This window comes from Oncorhynchus tshawytscha, linkage group LG19, assembly GCF_018296145.1.
Source record: "Oncorhynchus tshawytscha isolate Ot180627B linkage group LG19, Otsh_v2.0, whole genome shotgun sequence".
Taxonomy (NCBI): Eukaryota; Metazoa; Chordata; class Actinopteri; order Salmoniformes; family Salmonidae; genus Oncorhynchus; species Oncorhynchus tshawytscha.
The window spans coordinates 51,004,359-51,021,858 of NC_056447.1; the positions used below are offsets into that span (position 1 = coordinate 51,004,359).

The 17,500-nt window shown below is 46.0% G+C and overlaps 1 protein-coding gene across 1 annotated transcript in view; it reads left to right on the forward strand.

Moving 5' to 3' along the window:
• The window catches only part of LOC112219043 (filamin-C-like), a 43,415-nt gene that overhangs the window by 9,361 nt on the left and 16,554 nt on the right, over nucleotides 1-17,500 (forward strand). Inside the window, exons 3-23 of the mRNA XM_042301844.1 lie at nucleotides 1,907-2,004; nucleotides 3,997-4,153; nucleotides 4,842-5,038; nucleotides 5,252-5,414; nucleotides 5,776-5,976; nucleotides 7,745-7,882; nucleotides 9,194-9,320; nucleotides 9,538-9,674; nucleotides 9,878-10,071; nucleotides 10,329-10,586; nucleotides 10,806-10,929; nucleotides 11,226-11,386; nucleotides 11,548-11,929; nucleotides 12,531-12,793; nucleotides 13,003-13,281; nucleotides 13,550-13,868; nucleotides 14,732-14,905; nucleotides 15,869-16,031; nucleotides 16,577-16,737; nucleotides 16,965-17,132; nucleotides 17,347-17,470. Coding sequence (XP_042157778.1) covers nucleotides 1,907-2,004; nucleotides 3,997-4,153; nucleotides 4,842-5,038; nucleotides 5,252-5,414; nucleotides 5,776-5,976; nucleotides 7,745-7,882; nucleotides 9,194-9,320; nucleotides 9,538-9,674; nucleotides 9,878-10,071; nucleotides 10,329-10,586; nucleotides 10,806-10,929; nucleotides 11,226-11,386; nucleotides 11,548-11,929; nucleotides 12,531-12,793; nucleotides 13,003-13,281; nucleotides 13,550-13,868; nucleotides 14,732-14,905; nucleotides 15,869-16,031; nucleotides 16,577-16,737; nucleotides 16,965-17,132; nucleotides 17,347-17,470 — 3,988 coding nt within the window. The remainder of the gene's footprint in view (nucleotides 1-1,906; nucleotides 2,005-3,996; nucleotides 4,154-4,841; nucleotides 5,039-5,251; nucleotides 5,415-5,775; nucleotides 5,977-7,744; nucleotides 7,883-9,193; nucleotides 9,321-9,537; nucleotides 9,675-9,877; nucleotides 10,072-10,328; nucleotides 10,587-10,805; nucleotides 10,930-11,225; nucleotides 11,387-11,547; nucleotides 11,930-12,530; nucleotides 12,794-13,002; nucleotides 13,282-13,549; nucleotides 13,869-14,731; nucleotides 14,906-15,868; nucleotides 16,032-16,576; nucleotides 16,738-16,964; nucleotides 17,133-17,346; nucleotides 17,471-17,500) is intronic.

The following is a 17,500-nucleotide window of genomic DNA, read 5'->3' on the forward strand; positions in this document are numbered from 1 at the left end:
ATAGTAGTAATAGTAGTAGTTAATAGTAGCAGCAGTAGTAGTAGTAGTTAATAGTAGTAGTAGTAGTAGTTAATAGTAGTAGTAGTAGTAGTAGTTAATAGTAGTAGTAGTAGTAGTAGTTAATAGTAGTAGTAGTAGTAGTAGTAGTTAATAGTAGTAGTAGTAGTAGTAGTAGTAGTAGTAGTAGTTAATAGTAGTAGTAGTAGTAGTAGTAGTAGTTAATAGTAGTAGTAGTAGTTAATAGTAGCAGTTAGTAGTAATAGTTGTAGTTAATAGTAGTAGTAGTAGTTAATAGTAGTAGTAGTAGTTAATTGTAGTTAATAGTAGTAGTAGCAGTTAGTAGTAGTAGTAGTTAATAGTAGTAGTAGTAGTTAATAGTAGTAGTAGTAGTTAATAGTAGTTAATAGTAGTAGTAGCAGTTAGTAGTAGTTAATAGTAGTAGTAGTTAATAGTAGTAGTAGTAGTAGTATCAGTTAGTAATAGTAGTAGTACTTAATAGTAGTAGTAGTTAATAGTAGTAGTAGTAGTAGTAGTAATAGTAGTAGTAGTTAATAGTAGTAGTAGTTAATAGTAGTAGTAGTAGTAATAGTAGTAGTTGTAGTAGAAGTAGTAGTAGTAGTAGTAGTTAGTAGTAGTAGTAGTAGTTAATAGTAGTAGTAGTAGTTAGTAGTAGTAGTTAATAGTAGTAGTAGTAGTAGTAGTAGTAGTAGTAGTTAATAGTAGTAGTAGTAGTAGTAGTTAATAGTAGTAGTAGTAGTAGTAGTTAATAGTAGTAGTAGTAGTTAATAGTAGTAGTAGTTAATACTAGTAGTAGTATTAGTAGTAGTATTAGTAGTAGTAGTAGTAGTTAATAGTAGTAGTAGTAGTTAATAGTAGTAGTAGTAGTAGTAGTAGTAGTTAATAGTAGTAGTAGTAGTTAATAGTAGTAGTAGTAGTAGTTAATAGTAGGGTAATGGTGATGAAGTTGTTTCTGTGACCAGATGGGACACTGTTATATTTCTGCACAGTCGTAACCCCAATCCCATTCTAAAACCCCTATCTTTCCATACTTCCCCCCCTCTCCCTCTCTCCTGTCTCTTCCCTCTCTCCCTCTCCCCTGTCTCTTCCCTCTCTCCCTCTCCCCTGTCTCTTCCCCTTCTCCCTCTCTCCTGTCTCTTCCCCTTCTCCCTCTCTCCCCTGTCTCTTCCCCTCTCCCTCTCCCCTGTCTCTTCCCCCTCTCCCTGTCTCTTCTCTTCCCTCTCTCCCTCTCTCCCTGTCTCTTCCCTCTCCCCTGTCTCTTCCCCTTCTCCCTCTCTCCTGTCTCTTCCCTCTCTCCTGTCTCTTCCCCTTCTCCCTCTCTCCTGTCTCTTCCCTCTCTCCCTCTCCCTGTCTCTTCCCCCTCTCCCTCTCTCCTGTCTCTTCCCCTTCTCCCTCTCTCCTGTCTCTTCCCTCTCTCCCTCTCCCCTGTCTCTTCCCCCTCTCCCTCTCTCCTGTCTCTTCCCCTTCTCCCTCTCTCCTGTCTCTTCCCTCTATCCCTCTCCCCTGTCTCTTCCCCTCTCTCCCTCTCTCTCTGTCTCTTCCCTCTCTCCCTCTCCCCTGTCTCTTCCCTCTCCCCTGTCTCTTCCCCTTCTCTTCCCCTTCTCCCTCTCTCCTGTCTCTTCCCTCTCTCCTGTCTCTTCCCCTTCTCCCTCTCCCCTGTCTCTTCCCCCTCTCCCTCTCTCCTGTCTCTTCCCCTTCTCCCTCTCCCCTCCTGTCTCTTCCCTCTGTCTCTTCCCTCTTTCCTGTCTCTCCCCCTCTCCCTCTCCCCTGTCTCTTTCCCCTCTCCTCTTCCCTCTCCTGTCTCTTCTCCCCTCTTCCCCCTCTCCCTCTCTCCTGTCTCTTCCCCCTCTCCCTCTCTCCTGTCTCTTCCCTCTGTCTCTCCCTGTAGGTCTGTGCCCCGACTGGAAGGCCTGGGACCCTAACCACCCTGTGGAGAATGCCAGAGAGGCCATGCAGCAGGCTGACGACTGGCTGGGCGTGCCCCAGGTAAGACACAATACTCTGTGGTGACAGTTCCAGGGAAAGCCCCATGAAGCCACACGTAGTGGAGCCAGTGAATGAGGTTGGGGATAATATCCACTGAGAAGCAATGGGTCTTTATACTACAATGTATTTACTTTTGGTTTGTTATTCAGTGAACACTTTAACAAGATGTGTTTGTAAATGATGTGTTTGTTGGAGTGTTTAGATGCACATTCAATACTAAGATGATAAGGTGTATATTTGTTAGATTCTCTAAGGTGTAGATTTGTTAGATTCTCTAAGGTGTAGATTTGTTAGATTCTCTAAGGTGTAGATTTGTTAGATTCTCTAAGGTGTAGATTTGCTAGATTCTCTAAGGTGTAGATTTGCTAGATTCTCTCAGGTGTAGATTTGCTAGATTCTCTCAGGTGTAGATTTGTTAGATTCTCTAAGGTGTAGATTTGTTAGTTTCTCTAAGGTGTAGATTTGCTAGATTCTCTCAGGTGTATATTTGTTAGATTCTCTAAGGTGTAGATTTGTTAGATTCTCTATGGTATAGATTTGTTATATTCTCTAAGGTGTAGATTTGCTAGATTATCTAAGGTGTAGATTTGCTAGATTCTCTCAGGTGTTGATTTGTTAGATTCTCTAAGGTGTAGATTTGTTAGATTCTCTATGGTATAGATTTGTTAGATTCTCTAAGGTGTAGATTTGCTAGATTATCTAAGGTGTAGATTTGCTAGATTCTCTCAGGTGTAGATTTGTTAGATTCTCTAAGGTGTAGATTTGCTAGATTCTCTAAGGTGTAGATTTGCTAGATTATCTAAGGTGTAGATTTGCTAGATTCTCTCAGGTGTAGATTTGTTAGATTCTCTAAGGTGTAGATTTGCTAGATTCTCTAAGGTGTAGATTTGCTAGATTATCTCAGGTGTAGATTTGTTAGATTCTCTAAGGTGTAGATTTGTTAGATTCTCTCAGGTGTAGATTTGTTAGATTCTCTAAGGTGTAGATTTGTTAGATTCTCTAAGGTGTAGATTTGTTAGATTCTCTAAGGTGTAGATTTGCTAGATTCTCTAAGGTGTAGATTTGTTAGTTTCTCTAAGGTGTAGATTTGCTAGTTTCTCTTCTGAAACAGAATCTGTGAGCTGTACTATTTGTGTGAGTGTTTCTCTACTTGTTTATCTGACACAGCGTACATAGTCTGGGTTAAGAAGGACCATTAGTGACATGGCATAGCCTACGGTGAATATTGAGCAGAGTGTGTGCCATGGATTCCCAGGCCCAGGGCGCTGAATTCTCTGCAGGCTGAGGGCTGTACCATGGGCTGTAGATGAGGTGTGGGAGAGGGCTTGGCTCAGGGCTAAATCCCCTGACTGCATGGCTTACTGAGGCCGCAGTCCTGCTGTACCAGGGTTAAATATAGACAGACAGCTTTACACCAGACTGATACTACCAACCTGGCAGAGGGAAGGAGGGAGAAGGAAGAGGAGAGAGACAATTATATAGAATAGATTATAAATACATTATAAATAGTATCTAGGCAATGTGCCTTCACATTGGTATACAGAACAAATAAGTACATGTCTGTCTCCCTGTCTGTCTGTCTCCCTGTCTCCCTGTCTCTCCCTCCCTGTCGGTCTGTCTGTCTGTCGGTCTGTCTGTCTGTCGGTCTGTCTCCTTGTCTCTCTGGGTCTCCCTCCCTCCCTCCCTCCCTCCCTCCCTCCCTCCCTCCCTCCCTCCCTCCCTCCCTCCCTCCCTCCCTCCCTCCCTGTCGGTCTGTCTCCCTCCCTGTCTGTCTGTCTCCCTGTCTCTGTCGGTCTGTCTCCCTGTCTCTGTCGGTCTGTCTCCCTCCCTGTCTGTCTGTTTCCCTCCCTGTCTGTCTGTCTGTCTGTCTCCCTGTCTGTCTGAAAACAGTTGTGCTATGAACTCTGTTCCCCAAGAAGCAAATGGGTTTAAGTCAAGTTAGACAATTGTGGTTGTACAGTATTAACCTTACACCCTCTGCTTGTTGCCTAGGTGATCGCCCCTGAGGAGATTGTCGATCCGGATGTGGATGAACACTCAGTGATGACCTACCTGTCCCAGTTCCCCAAGGCTAAGCTGAAGCCTGGCGCTCCCCTCAAACCTAAAGGCGTTCAGCTGTACCCCAACAAGGCCAAGGCATACGGACCTGGTGGGTGCTCACTGAGATAGAAACCATGAACAGTGTAGTTGAATCAGGACTTGGGTTGAGAAATTCCGGAAACATTCCCAAAATCCCCATGATTCTCGGGAATCTCGGTTGCATGATTCTCGGGAATCTCGGTTGCATGATTCTCGGGAATCTCGGTTGCATGATTCTCAGGAATCTCGGTTGCCTGATTCTCAGGAATCTCGGTTGCATGATTCTCGGGAATCTCGGTTGCATGATTCTCGGGAATCTCGGTTGCATGATTCTCGGGAATCTCGGTTGCATGATTCTCAGGAATCTCGGTTGCATGATTCTCGGGAATCTCGGTTGCATGATTCTCAGGAATCTCGGTTGCATTCTCGATTCTCAGATTCTCGAATCTCGGTTGCATGATTCTCGGGAATCTCGGTTGCATGATTCTCGGGAATCTCGGATTCTTGCATGATTCTCGGGAATCTCGGTTGCATGATTCTCGGGAATCTCGGTTGCATGATTCTCAGGAATCTCGGTTGCATGATTCTCGGGAATCTCGGTTGCATGATTCTCGGGAATCTCGGTTGCATGATTCTCAGGAATCAGGAGGCAATAAGCAGGGAAGGAAACTTCCCTCCAGGATTTCAGAAACATGGCACATACACATACACATAGACTCAAACATATTTAACTCGCCATCTCCCACTCCCTCCCGTAGGTATTGATTCCCACGGAAACATGGTTCTGAAGCCAGCAGTGTTCACAGTGGAGACTCTGCAGGCAGGTCAGGCTGAGGTGCTGGTCTATGTGACCGATCCCGAGGGACACACTGAGGAGGCTACGGTGGTCTTTAACAATGACAAAAACAGGACCTACACTGTCACTTATGTACCCAAGGTTGAGGGTGTACACAAGGTAAAAAAATGGCTGCCATCAATATCCCGTGTAGATTTATGTTATGTATTCTTTACGTTACTTTAGTAAAACTGTACATTACTTTACTTATTTTTTCTTGATTTGATTTCGACTTAACTTGTCTTTATTTTACAATCTACACATCTCATCGTCACAATGTACCACAAGAGCATTGGAAACTCACAGGAACATTTGAACGTTTTCCCCCCTCAGGTAAAAGTGCTGTTTGCAGGGCAGGACATTGACAAGAGTCCCTACACAGTCAACGTTGCCAAGGCCATGGGCGATCCCAACAAGGTCCAGGCCAGAGGACCAGGGCTGGAACCTACCGGCAACGTGGCCAACAAACCCACCTATTTCGACATCTACACCGCAGGTAAGGAGCGGGAAGTCAACCATGTTCCATGTTGGATCTTCAACAAGGACAAGAAACACAGTAACACTGATCAGATCCGTTTCTGGACAAAACTGGAGACACTAGAAGGAATCCAAACATTTACTGAGGATGCTACAGCAGCCCCTGAATTATTGACATATTTCTGTTGTAGTGTACAGGGCCTTTACTAGTCCTGTATTAGCAGACTGATATCTGTAGCCCCGGCAACATTTCTTTTACCCCCAAACAACTTCCTGCGGCTATGCATTTACCCACAACAATGTCCATGCATGTTTCCTTGTTTTGATCACATGGTTGATCAACAGCATTTTGATTGGTGTCTTCCTGTTGTCTTGTACAGGTGCTGGTAATGGTGATGTGAGTGTTGTCGTCGTGGATCCTGAGGGGAAGAAAGACACAGTGGAACTGATTTTGGAAAACAAAGGGGACAGTGTTTTCCGTTGCACCTACCGGCCCATGTTGGAGGGCCCCCACACCATCCACATCCTGTTCGCGGGTCAGGAGATCCCCAAGAGCCCCTTCAAAGTTCAAATCGCAGAGGGTGAGTTAGCACTGAGCTAACCAACTGTCACTAACTATCACCAACTGTCACTAACTATCACCAACTGTCACTACAAAAATCACTGTTGTAAAATTGTGTCGTTCCGTTGTCGATCTGTCACTCTCTAGTTCCACAGTCTACAGCTATCTCGTTCCCACGGCGGTACTAACAGGTTGTCACGACGACCGAGACCAGTTTAGTGTACTATGTTAAAGTTAAATGAACATCCTGTCTGTGATTTGTAGCTCCTCCCTCTATGGTGGGTCCTCCTCCAGTCCAGATTATCCCCCAGTCTTCCTTCACCTCTCCCGGGGGGGGGAAGGAGCCAGCGGGCAAGAAAGGGGGTGTCCCTACCCCCAAAGCCAAAAAGGGTCGACCAAGTTAGTATGGGCCCTCCAGGTGGACGCCTGCGCCCGTTTTGCCCGCTGATATGCTAGCTGTGCCCCACCGTCCCTGCGCACTATACTCCATGCCATTTGCCCTATGCCTTGCAGGTGCCCTGTTTGCTTCCTGTGACGGGGGCAATGCTATACCATCTGAGTGCCTTGCTTGGGCGCCTGCCGCCTCGCCTGTGGCAGCTTGATGTTGGAGACTGATATTTCTAGCCCTATTTTGTAGCAAAGTGAACGTTGTAGTCAGAAACTATCCAGGAAAGATATTTCAGTCTTTGTGAGACAGTGCTTCACAGATTGCATTACGAAAATGCAGTGTCAAATGTTTATCGCTTGCTGTGATTCCTTGATCTTGGGTTAGCATTCATAGGTTTGATTGCTTCAAACTAATGAGCGTAGCCAAGCCTGCAATCAGCGCTTCCGTGAAATGTCATTTTGTCAGTTGATGCCTGGAATCGCCATTCATGTTTTTATGCTGCGACCATTACATGAGTGTGTATTATACGGCGTGACTCTCCTACAATCAGCACTGTGCTGTTCCTATCTATCTATCTATCTATCTATCTATCTATCTATCTATCTATCTATCTATCTATCTATCTATCTATCTATCTATCTATCTATCTATCTATCTATCTATCTATCTATCTATCTATCTATCTATCTATCTATCTATCTATCTATCTATCTATCTATCTATCTATCTATCTATCTATCTATCTGTCTGTCTGTCTGTCTGTCTGTCTGTCTGTCTGTCTGTCTGTCTGTCTGTCTGTCTGTCTGTCTGTCTGTCTGTCTGTCTGTCTGTCTGTCTGTCTATTTATCTATCTATCGTCTGTCTGTCTGTCTGTCTGTCTGTCTGTCTGTCTGTCTGTCTGTCTGTCTGTCTGTCTGTCTGTCTGTCTGTCTGTCTGTCTGTCTGTCTGTCTGTCTGTCTGTCTGTCTGTCTGTCTGTCTGTCTGTCTGTCTGTCTGTCTGTCTGTCTGTCTGTCTGTCTGTCTGTCTATCTATCGTCTGTCTGTCTGTCTGTCTGTCTGTCTGTCTGTCTGTCTGTCTGTCTGTCTGTCTGTCTGTCTGTCTGTCTGTCTATCTATCTATCTATCTATCTATCTATCTATCTATCTATTCAATTCAATTCAAGGGGCTTTATTCGCATGGGAAACATGTGTTAACATTGCCAAAGCAAGTGAGGTAGATAATATACAAAAGTGAAATAAACAATAAAAATGAACAGTAAACATTACACATACAGAAATGTCAAAACAATAAAGACTTTACAAATGTTGTAACAATGTACAAATCTATCAATAGGTCCCATACTGTTAGGCCAGTCTATGTTCCACTGTCCTTAACCATGCGTCTCTCTCCCTCTCCAGCCATCAATGCCAACGCGTGTCGTGCCACGGGCCGAGGCCTCCAGCCTAAGGGGGTGAGGGTGAAGGAGGTGGCAGACTTCAAGGTCTTCACCAAGGGAGCCGGCAGCGGAGAGCTCAAAGTCTCCGTGACTGGACCAAGTGAGTCAGCACTCTCCTCTCTCTCTCCTCATTTCCCTCTTCTCTCTCTCCTCCCCTCTCTCCTCCCCTCTCTCTCCTCCTTTCTCTCTTCTCTCTCTCCTTCCCTCTCTCCTCCTTTCTCTCTCCTCCTTTCTCTCTTCTCTCTCTCCTCCCCTCTCTCCTCCCCTCTCTCTCTTCCTTTCTCTCTTCTCTCTCTCCTTCCCTCTCTCCTCCTTTCTCTCTCCTCCTCTCTCTCTCCTCATTTCCCTCTTCTCTCTCCTCCTATCTCTCCTCCCCTCTCTCTCTTCCTTTCTCTCTTCTCTCTCTCCTTCCCTCTCTCCTCCTTTCTCTCTCCTCCTCTCTCTCTCCTCATTTCCCTCTTCTCTCTCCTCCCCTCTCTCTCTCCTTTCTCTCTCCTCTCTCTCCTTCCCACCCTCCTTTCTCTCTCCTCCTTTCTCTCTTCTCTCTCTCCTTCCCTCTCTCCTCCTTTCTCTCTCCTCCTCTCTCTCTCCTCATTTCCCTCTTCTCTCTCCTCCCCTCTCTCTCCTCCTTTCTCTCTTCTCTCTCTCCTTCCCACACTCCTCCTTTCTCTCTCCTCCCCTCTCTCTCCTTCTCTTTCTCCTTCTCTCTCTCCTCCTTTCTCTCTCCTCCTATCTCTCCTCCTTTCTCTCCTCCTTTCTCTCTCTCCTCCCTTTCTCTCTTACCTTTCTCCTTCTTTCTCTCTCTCCTCCTTTCCCTCTTCTCTCTCTCCTCCCCTCTCTCTTCTCCTTTCCCTCTTCTCTCTCCTTTCTCTCTTCTCCTTTCTCTCTCCTCCTTTCTCTCTTCTCTCTCTCCTTCCCTCTCTCTCTCCCCTCTCTCTTCCTCCTTTCTCTCTTCTCCCTCTCCTCCTTTCTCTCTCTCCTCCTATCTCTCCTCCTTTCTCTCCTCCTTTCTCTCTCTCCTCCTTTCTCTCTTACCTTTCTCCTTCTTTCTCTCTCTCCTCCTTTCCCTCTTCTCTCTCTCCTCCCCTCTCTCTTCTCCTTTCTCTCTTCTCCCTCTCCTTCTTTCTCTCTCTCCTCCTATCTCTCCTCCTTTCTCTCTTCTCTCTCTCCTTCTTTCTCTCTCTCCTCCTTTCTCCTTTACTATTTTATTATCCTCAATCATCTCTCTCTGGGAACTCTCTTCATACAACTTGCTGATCTTCTCTTTAATCTTTCAATGTAATACCTTGCCTTCCTCTTTGTTTGTTCCCTCTATAGTTTATTGGGTCATGGATTTGTGATGTGCATCAGAGGCTGTATCAGAGACTACAACAAGGTCCTGTTATTAATCATACTGTGCTTCTCCTCTCAGGTGGAGCAGAGACACCAGTGAAAGTTAAGGATATTGGTGATGGTGTCTATGAGTGTGAATATCTCCCTGTCCAGACTGGTAAATACACAGTTAACATCACCTGGGGAGGACAACTCATCCCACGCAGGTGAGCATTATACTATCCACCAACCAGCCCCTAACTCAGTTTAACACAGACCCTGACTCAGTTTAACACAGACAAATTCATAGAAGACTACTTAGGATTTGTGGTAGTTTTTACTTACCTTAGCACTGATCTGGAATCAGGGTAAGACTATTTGCTAAATGTAAGTGTACACTACGGTTTTTATCTTGAATAAAAGTTGTGTCTGTGTCTCCCTCAGTCCCTTCGAGGTGGAGGTGAGTGAGGAGGTTGGCCCTCAGAAGGTGAGAGCTTGGGGCCCCGGGCTGCTGACCGGCCAGGTGGGCAAGTCAGCTGACTTCGTGGTCGAGGCCATCGGCACCGAAGTAGGAACTCTGGGTAAGTCAGGGCATGAGGGCCCTGGGGCATTGTGGGTAATGTAGTTGAACCAGTAGAGTAATGGATTAGGTACACTGCTTCTTCTCTGAAGACACCAGTTCAGTTGGTATTCTTACAGGTGAACAAGGGGACATTAACTGGGTGCCTCTTGACTGGTTAGGAGACTAAAGTCTAAAGTTATTCATACTCCCTCCTCTCTCTAGGTTTCTCCATCGAGGGTCCGTCCCAGGCTAAGATAGAATGTGACGATAAGGGTGACGGCTCCTGCGATGTCCGCTATTGGCCCACTGAGCCAGGTGACTACGCCGTCCATGTCATCTGTGATGACGAAGACATCAAGGACAGCCCCTTCATGGCCCACATCCTGCCTGCAGCCAATGACTGCTTCCCTGAAAAGGTTAGCTCCACCCACCACTCCAGCTAGCTCCGCCCTTACAGGAGTAGTAGTCTTTATAAAACACGAAAACACACTGATGTGCACACACAAAAACACAAACTAACACATAAACAAACATAAACAAACACATAAACAAACACATAAACAAACTAACTAACGCATAAACAAATACAAACTAACAAACAAACTAACGCATAAACAAACAAATAAACTAACACATACATATAAATACATAATAAAATATGTCTCCTCTGCAGGTGAAAGCTTTCGGTCCAGGTCTGGCGCCCACTGGGGTCATTGTAAACAAACCGGCAGAGTTCACCATCGATGCCCGCGAGGCTGGCAACGGCCACCTCAAGATCTACGCCCAGGATACAGAAGGTGTCACCATCGACATTAAGATCACTGACAAAGGAGACGGCACCTTCCTGTGTGTGTACGTCCCCACCAAGCCCATCAAACACACCATCATCATCACCTGGGGAGACGTCAACGTGCCCAACAGTCCCTTCAGGGTGAGTAGGACCGACCCACTGGGGTTGGAACCCAGATCTCCTGTGCATTACCAGACTTCATTAGCCTGCTGAGTTAAAAGGCATTATTAGGTCAGGGACGGGGAGTCTTCAGGTCTCAGACAGACGAGGCAGTTACGTAAACTAAGCCAATCCACTAGTGAGACTATTTTAGGTAGCAACCATAGTGCCGTGTGTCAAGTACTGTGTCTGTGTGTATAGGTGATTGTTGGAGAGGGCTGCCACCCAGCCAAGGTCAAGGTATATGGTCCAGGAGTGGAGAAGACAGGACTCAAGGCAAATGAGCCCACCTACTTCACTGTGGACTGTGCCGAGGCTGGACAAGGTACGTGTGTCTGAATAGGAAATACTACTCAAAAGGTTCTTCAGCTTGTTCCTGTAGAAGAACCCTGTAGGGTTTCCAGGTAGAACCTTTTCACCCTGTTAGAACCCAATTAAAACCATTTCTTCCATAGAGAAGGCAGTTGACCATTGTCTTGCACTTGTTCTTGCTAATACCAACCTAACTTTAGTGCCTGCAGCTGTAGAAGATCAGAAATGTATGGCTGCTACGGCTACAGTATTGTGAGATTTCTTCATATATAGATATGAAATGAAAGTTGATCCATTGACCTCCCACAGGAGACATTAGCATTGGGATCAAGTGTGCTCCAGGAGTGGTGGGCCCAGCCGAGGCTGACATCGACTTTGACATCATCAAGAACGACAATGACACCTTCACTGTCAAGTACACTCCGCCCGGCGCTGGGAAATACACCATCATGGTGCTGTTCGCCGAGCAGGTAAAACTACATTACCCATAATCCTTCAAGTCGAAGGGCTACTGTTACTATGTGGCTTAGCATCACAGCTATAATAATGGCACAGGAAGTTAGATCGGTGTTTGAGTTTTTGTTAAAAAAAAGTGTACAGCAACAAAACTATTCCCGTATTTGTTTTCCAGGAAATCCCCATCAGTCCATTCAGAATTAAGGTTGATCCTTCCCATGATGCGGGCAAAGTGAGGGCTGAGGGCCCAGGACTCAACAAGACAGGCGTGGAGGTGGGTACTCCAACCCACTTCACCATCTTTACCAAGGGAGCAGGCAAGGCCAAGCCTGAGGTCCAGTTCACAGCAGCAGGCCTGAAGGGGGAAGCTGTGAGGGACTTTGAGATCATCGACAACCATGACTACTCCTACACCGTCAAGTACACGGCCGTTCAACAGGGCCAGATGACCATCTCCGTCACCCACGGAGGGGACCCCATTCCCAAGAGCCCCTTCAATATTACTGTGGCTCCTCCTATAGATCTGGGAAAGGTCAAGGTGACAGGACTCGACACCAGTAAGTTCTCAACTTTGTACACAATATAAAGTAAGGTTGAAGGGGCCCACTTCTTGTATTCAACTCTGCTTTGGTTGAAGGGGCCCACTTGTATTCAGCTCTGCTTTGGTTGAAGGGGCCCACTTGTATTCAGCTCTGCTTTGGTTGAAGGGGCCCACTTCTTGTATTCAGCTCTGCTTTGGTTGAAGGGGCCCACTTCTTGTATTCAGCTCTGCTTTGGTTGAAGGGGCCCACTTGTATTCAGCTCTGCTTTGGTTGAAGGGGCCCACTTCTTGTATTCAGCTCTGCTTTGCCCACTTTGTATTCAGCTCTGCTTTGGTTGAAGGGGCCCACTTGTATTCAGCTCTGCTTTGGTTGAAGGGGCCCACTTGTATTCAGCTCTGCTTTGGTTGAAGGGGCCCACTTGTATTCAGCTCTGCTTTGTTTCTCTTCTCATCAATGACTGCCTGGAGGAGTCAATTGTAAATAGTGAATCAAAATTGTGCTGTGTAAATGTACAGAGGAGTACATTTTTGATTGCCTTGTCTGAGACTGGACAGCTGTAACGTGTTTTATGGTTGGCGGTTGATTTAAACGTGTCCGTGTGGCGGTTGTCTTATAGAAGTAGAGGTGGGCAAGGACCAGGAGTTCTCCATCAACACCAAGGGAGCTGGTGGGCAGGGCGAGGTAGCCGTCAAGATGACCTCACCCTCCGGCCGACCAATCCCCTGCAAGCTGGAGTCAGACGCGGCCAATGGCGCCCACTCTGTGAAGTATATTCCCCCAGAGGAGGGGCCTTACAAGGTGGACGTCAGCTACGATGGGAACCCTGTCCCTGGATCCCCCTTCGCAGTGGAGGGAGTGATGCCTGCCGACCCTTCAAAGGTAAAAAAAATTACAATTTTTTCAATCATCACTATCACTTTTTGCTTAAGTGGGTTACACTTCATTTGAAGGATGCCTACATAAGAACTTCATAACCCATGCATAACACAGTCATAAGCAGTATGTGAGCCTACATGCTAACGTCAGTAACCAGACGGCTGTACTGAAGCGTAGCAGTCCATCGGTTCTGACATTCCTCTCTCCTTCAGGTGCGCGCTTATGGCCCAGGCCTGAAGGGAGGCATTGTGGGTAAACCAGCTCCATTCGCCATCGACACCAAAGGAGCGGGCGCTGGTGGGCTGGGCCTGACGGTGGAGGGGCCGTGCGAGGCTAAGATTGAGTGTCAGGACAACGGAGACGGAACCTGCTCAGTTTTCTACTTGCCCACTGAGGCTGGAGAGTACGCCATCAACATCCTGTTTGGAGAGCAGCACATCCCTGGGTCTCCCTTCAAGGCAGCTGTGAAGCCATGTCTCGACCCCAGCAAGGTACACCTCCTATATGCCTAGTTGTTGATTTATTGATAGGCCTGTTTGTTGTGTATGATTTACAGATACACTGTCCCGTGTATTTAGGATCATCATATGCTTTATATCTTTATATCTTAAAGTATTGTAGGACATCAAATTACGTGTGTTTCTGAGTACAAAGATGTTCAAATAAACCTTAACTTAAACCTAAACCTGAACCTAAACCCGGACATAAACCTAAGCCTGAACCTAACAGCTAAACCTAACCCTAAACCTAACCCTACAGGTAACAGCCAGTGGGCCAGGCCTGGAGAAGGCCAAGGCAGGGGAACCAGCCTACTTCACAGTGGACTGCACCAGTGCTGGAGAGGCTGAACTCACCATTGAGATCGTCTCTGAGTCTGGGGCTCAGGCCGAGGTCCACATCCAGAAGACTGCAGATGGGACCTTCTCTGTCACCTACATCCCACCCTTCCACGGCACACACACCATTACCATCAAGTACGGGGGTCATGTTGTACCCAAGTTCCCCGCGGTCATCCAGGTGGAGCCGGCTGTGGACACCAGTGGTGTGCAGGTCTATGGACCAGGGGTGGAGCCCAGAGGTAAGGAGGAGGGAGTAGAATGGAGTGGTTCTTCTGTTGATGCATATTACAGTAGTCTATATCAAAGACTACTATAGCTATAGCTAAAGCATAATGCTACTATAGATAAAGACTACTATAGCTATAGCTAAAGCATAATGCTACTATAGATAAAGACTACTATAGCTATAGTTAAAGCATAATGCTACTATAGATAAAGACTACTATAGCTATAGCATAATGCTACTATAGATAAAGACTACTATAGCTATAGCTAAAGCATAATGCTACTATAGATAAAGACTACTATAGCTATAGCATAATGCTACTATAGATAAAGACTACTATAGCTATAGCATAATGCTACTACAGATAAAGACTACTATAGCTATAGCTATAGCATAATGCTACTATAGATAAAGACTACTATAGCTATAGCTAAAGCATAATGCTACTATAGATAAAGACTACTATAGCTATAGTTAAAGCATAATGCTACTATAGATAAAGACTACTATAGCTATAGCATAATGCTACAATAGATAAAGGTTTCTATAGCTTAAGGCTAAGGTTACTATAGCTAAAGGATAAGGTTACTATAGCTAAAGGCTAAGGTTACTATAGCTAAAGGCTAAGGTTACTATAGCTTAAGGCTAAGGTTACTATAGCTAAAGGCTAAGGTTACTATAGCTAAAGGCTAAGGTTACTATAGCTAAAGGATAAGGTTACTATAGCTTAAGGCTAAGGTTACTATAGCTTACTGGTAAAGGCTACTATTGCCAAGACCATTATAGCTAAGGTTACTATAATTCACTTGCAAAGGCTACTACATGCTAACAATTACAGTAGCTAACCATTCTCCCTACGGTCATCCATGTTTATAGGAGTCCTCAAGGAGGTCACCACCCACTTCATCGTGGACGCCCGTAAAACGACCAAGATTGGCGGGGACCACGTGAAAGCACGCATCATCAACCCTTCAGGCGCCAACACAGACGCCTACATCACAGACAAGGGAGACGGAACCTACAGAGTGGAGTATACCGCCTTCGAGGACGGTAAGAAATAACCAAAAAAGAGGAAGACCTGAACTTTTAGCCTCCTTGTTGTTATTTTATTCCAGTAAATTTCAACATTGTTGATAATGTTAGTGAATGGATTCTAGAACAGAGAGAGAAAGGATTCCAACTCATTTCACTCCAGTAGGGGAAATGTAGCTATACAAACCTTAGAGGAAGTAGCTGAAGATGGAATAGAGGGTTTTAGTTGACAAACCCAACAGGTGTTGGAGGATCCATTTTGAGACTAGAGAAAGAGAGAACAGGGTATAAATACTGAATGAGGCAGAGGAGAAGTGGTCTAAGTGAAGGGGAGAAAGAGAGAGGCACAGGGAGAGAGAGTAGAGAAAGAGAGAGAGCAGAAAGAGCAGAGAAAGAGAGAGAAGAGAAAGAGAACAGAGAGAGCAGAGAGCAGAAAGAGAGAGAGTGCAGAGAGCAGAAAGAGAGAGAGTGCAGAGAGAGAGCAGAGTGATTGGAGAGAACAGAAAGAGAGAGTGCACAGAGAGAGAGAGCGCAAGATAGCAGAGCGAGAGATAGCAGAAAGAGAGAGAGCAGAGAGCGAGTGCAGAGAGAGAGAGCAGAGAGCAGAAAGAGAGAGAGTGCAGAGAGAGAGAGCGAAAGAGAGAGATAGCATACAAAGTTCTCTGACTCGGACCCTGTCAATTACAGCACTGGCCCCAGGGAATCAGAGATACACTGAGGGAGTCCTGTAAAGTAAATGGTGTGATGGTATAACAAATGATCAACAGAAGTGTTCTTGTTGTGTAGTCAAGATGATTATCCTGTTACCGTACCCCCAAGTCTCATTCATCATCTGAACGAATGTTAGGAAGGAAGGTTCATCTTCTTAGATAGATATAACTTCATTGCCTTGCGTGGCCATTATACAAAATCCTGTGTATCTGTCTATACTAAAGAGCAGACAATGAGAGATACTGAAATCTTCTCTGTGGTCTGTTCCAGGTATGCACCTGCTGGAGGTGTTGTACGATGACGTGGCGGTCCCTAAGAGTCCGTTCAGGGTGTCTGTGGTGGAGGGCTGTGACCCCACCCGGGTCAGGGCCTACGGGCCAGGCCTGGAGGGAGGACTTATCAACAAAGCCAACTGCTTCACCGTCGAGACCAGGTATAATACGACTCAATGGGACCGCAGCCCTTATCATTCACATATCCAATGGAAAAACATTTCAATGGTGTACTTGTTGTTTGTGCTCATGATCGTCGTCTTCATTTGTTGTTGTTTTACTTCAGTTTTAAAGCACTGATTGTTATTCGTCTGCTAAATTACTAAAAATGGAAAAATAATTATAAACCGGGGTGGTTCGAGCCCTGAATCCTGATTGGCTGACAGCCGTGGTATATCATATCTTATACCACGGATATGACAAAACATGTATTTTTACTGCTCTAATTACATCGGTAACCAGTTTATAATCTCAATAAGGCACCTCAGTGGTTCGTGGTATATGGACAATATACCACCTTAGCCATGGTATATTGGCCATATACCACACCTCCTCGGGCCTTATTGCTTAAAGAACTCCTCCAATAGTAAGAAAGCCTTTATAACAGCGCCTCTCCTTGGAAAGCGGTGTAAACAGATGTCAAACGTCTTAAACGTTAAAGTGGGTGATGTTAAACGTTAAAGTGGGTGATGTGTGTGTTCTCTAGGGGTGCTGGTACTGGAGGCCTGGGCCTGACCATAGAGGGAGCCTCCGAGGCTAAGATGACCTGTAAAGACAACAAAGATGGCAGCTGCAGCGTAGAGTACGTTCCCTTCACACCTGGAGAGTACGACGTCAACATCAACTTCGGAGGACACCCCATTCCAGGTAATGTGTCATACACACACACACACACACACCCACACACACACACAGCCTAGATGTTACAGAGGTGGGCCAGCAATCAGAGGGTCACCGGTTTGAATCCCAGGTCTGATTGGGAAACATTCTGTTTGGGGATTGAGTTGGTGACCCGGAAGCAGAATCATAATGGTACATCTGTCCTCCCATTGTAAACACTGACCATACGGTGTCTCCGGTCTGTGTGCCTGCAGGCAGTCCGTTCCGGGTGCCAGTGAAGGATGTGGTGGACCCTAGTAAGGTGAAGTGTTCAGGTCCAGGGCTGGGGGATGGAGTCAGAGCCCACGTACCTCAGGCCTTTACAGTGGACGCTACCCAGGCTGGAAAGGCAAAGGTGGAAGTACAGCTAACAGGACCATCAGGTGAGAGGAGAGAAACACACACACACACACACACACACACACACACACACACACACACACTCACACTCATACAAGCTCACACAAACACACGCACACACACACACACACAATCATACAAGCTCACACAAACACACATAAGCACACTTACATATTTGCATACACACACACACACACACACACACACACTGATCTGAATGTCATTTGTTGTCCATAGGTTCTGCTGAGCCTGTTGCTGTGAAGAACAACGGTGACGGCACACATACGGTCAACTACACCCCAGCTCAGGACGGCCCTTACACTGTGTCTGTCAAATACGGAGATCAGGAGGTCCCTCGCAGGTGAGACAGGCTGGCCACTAGAAACCCTTT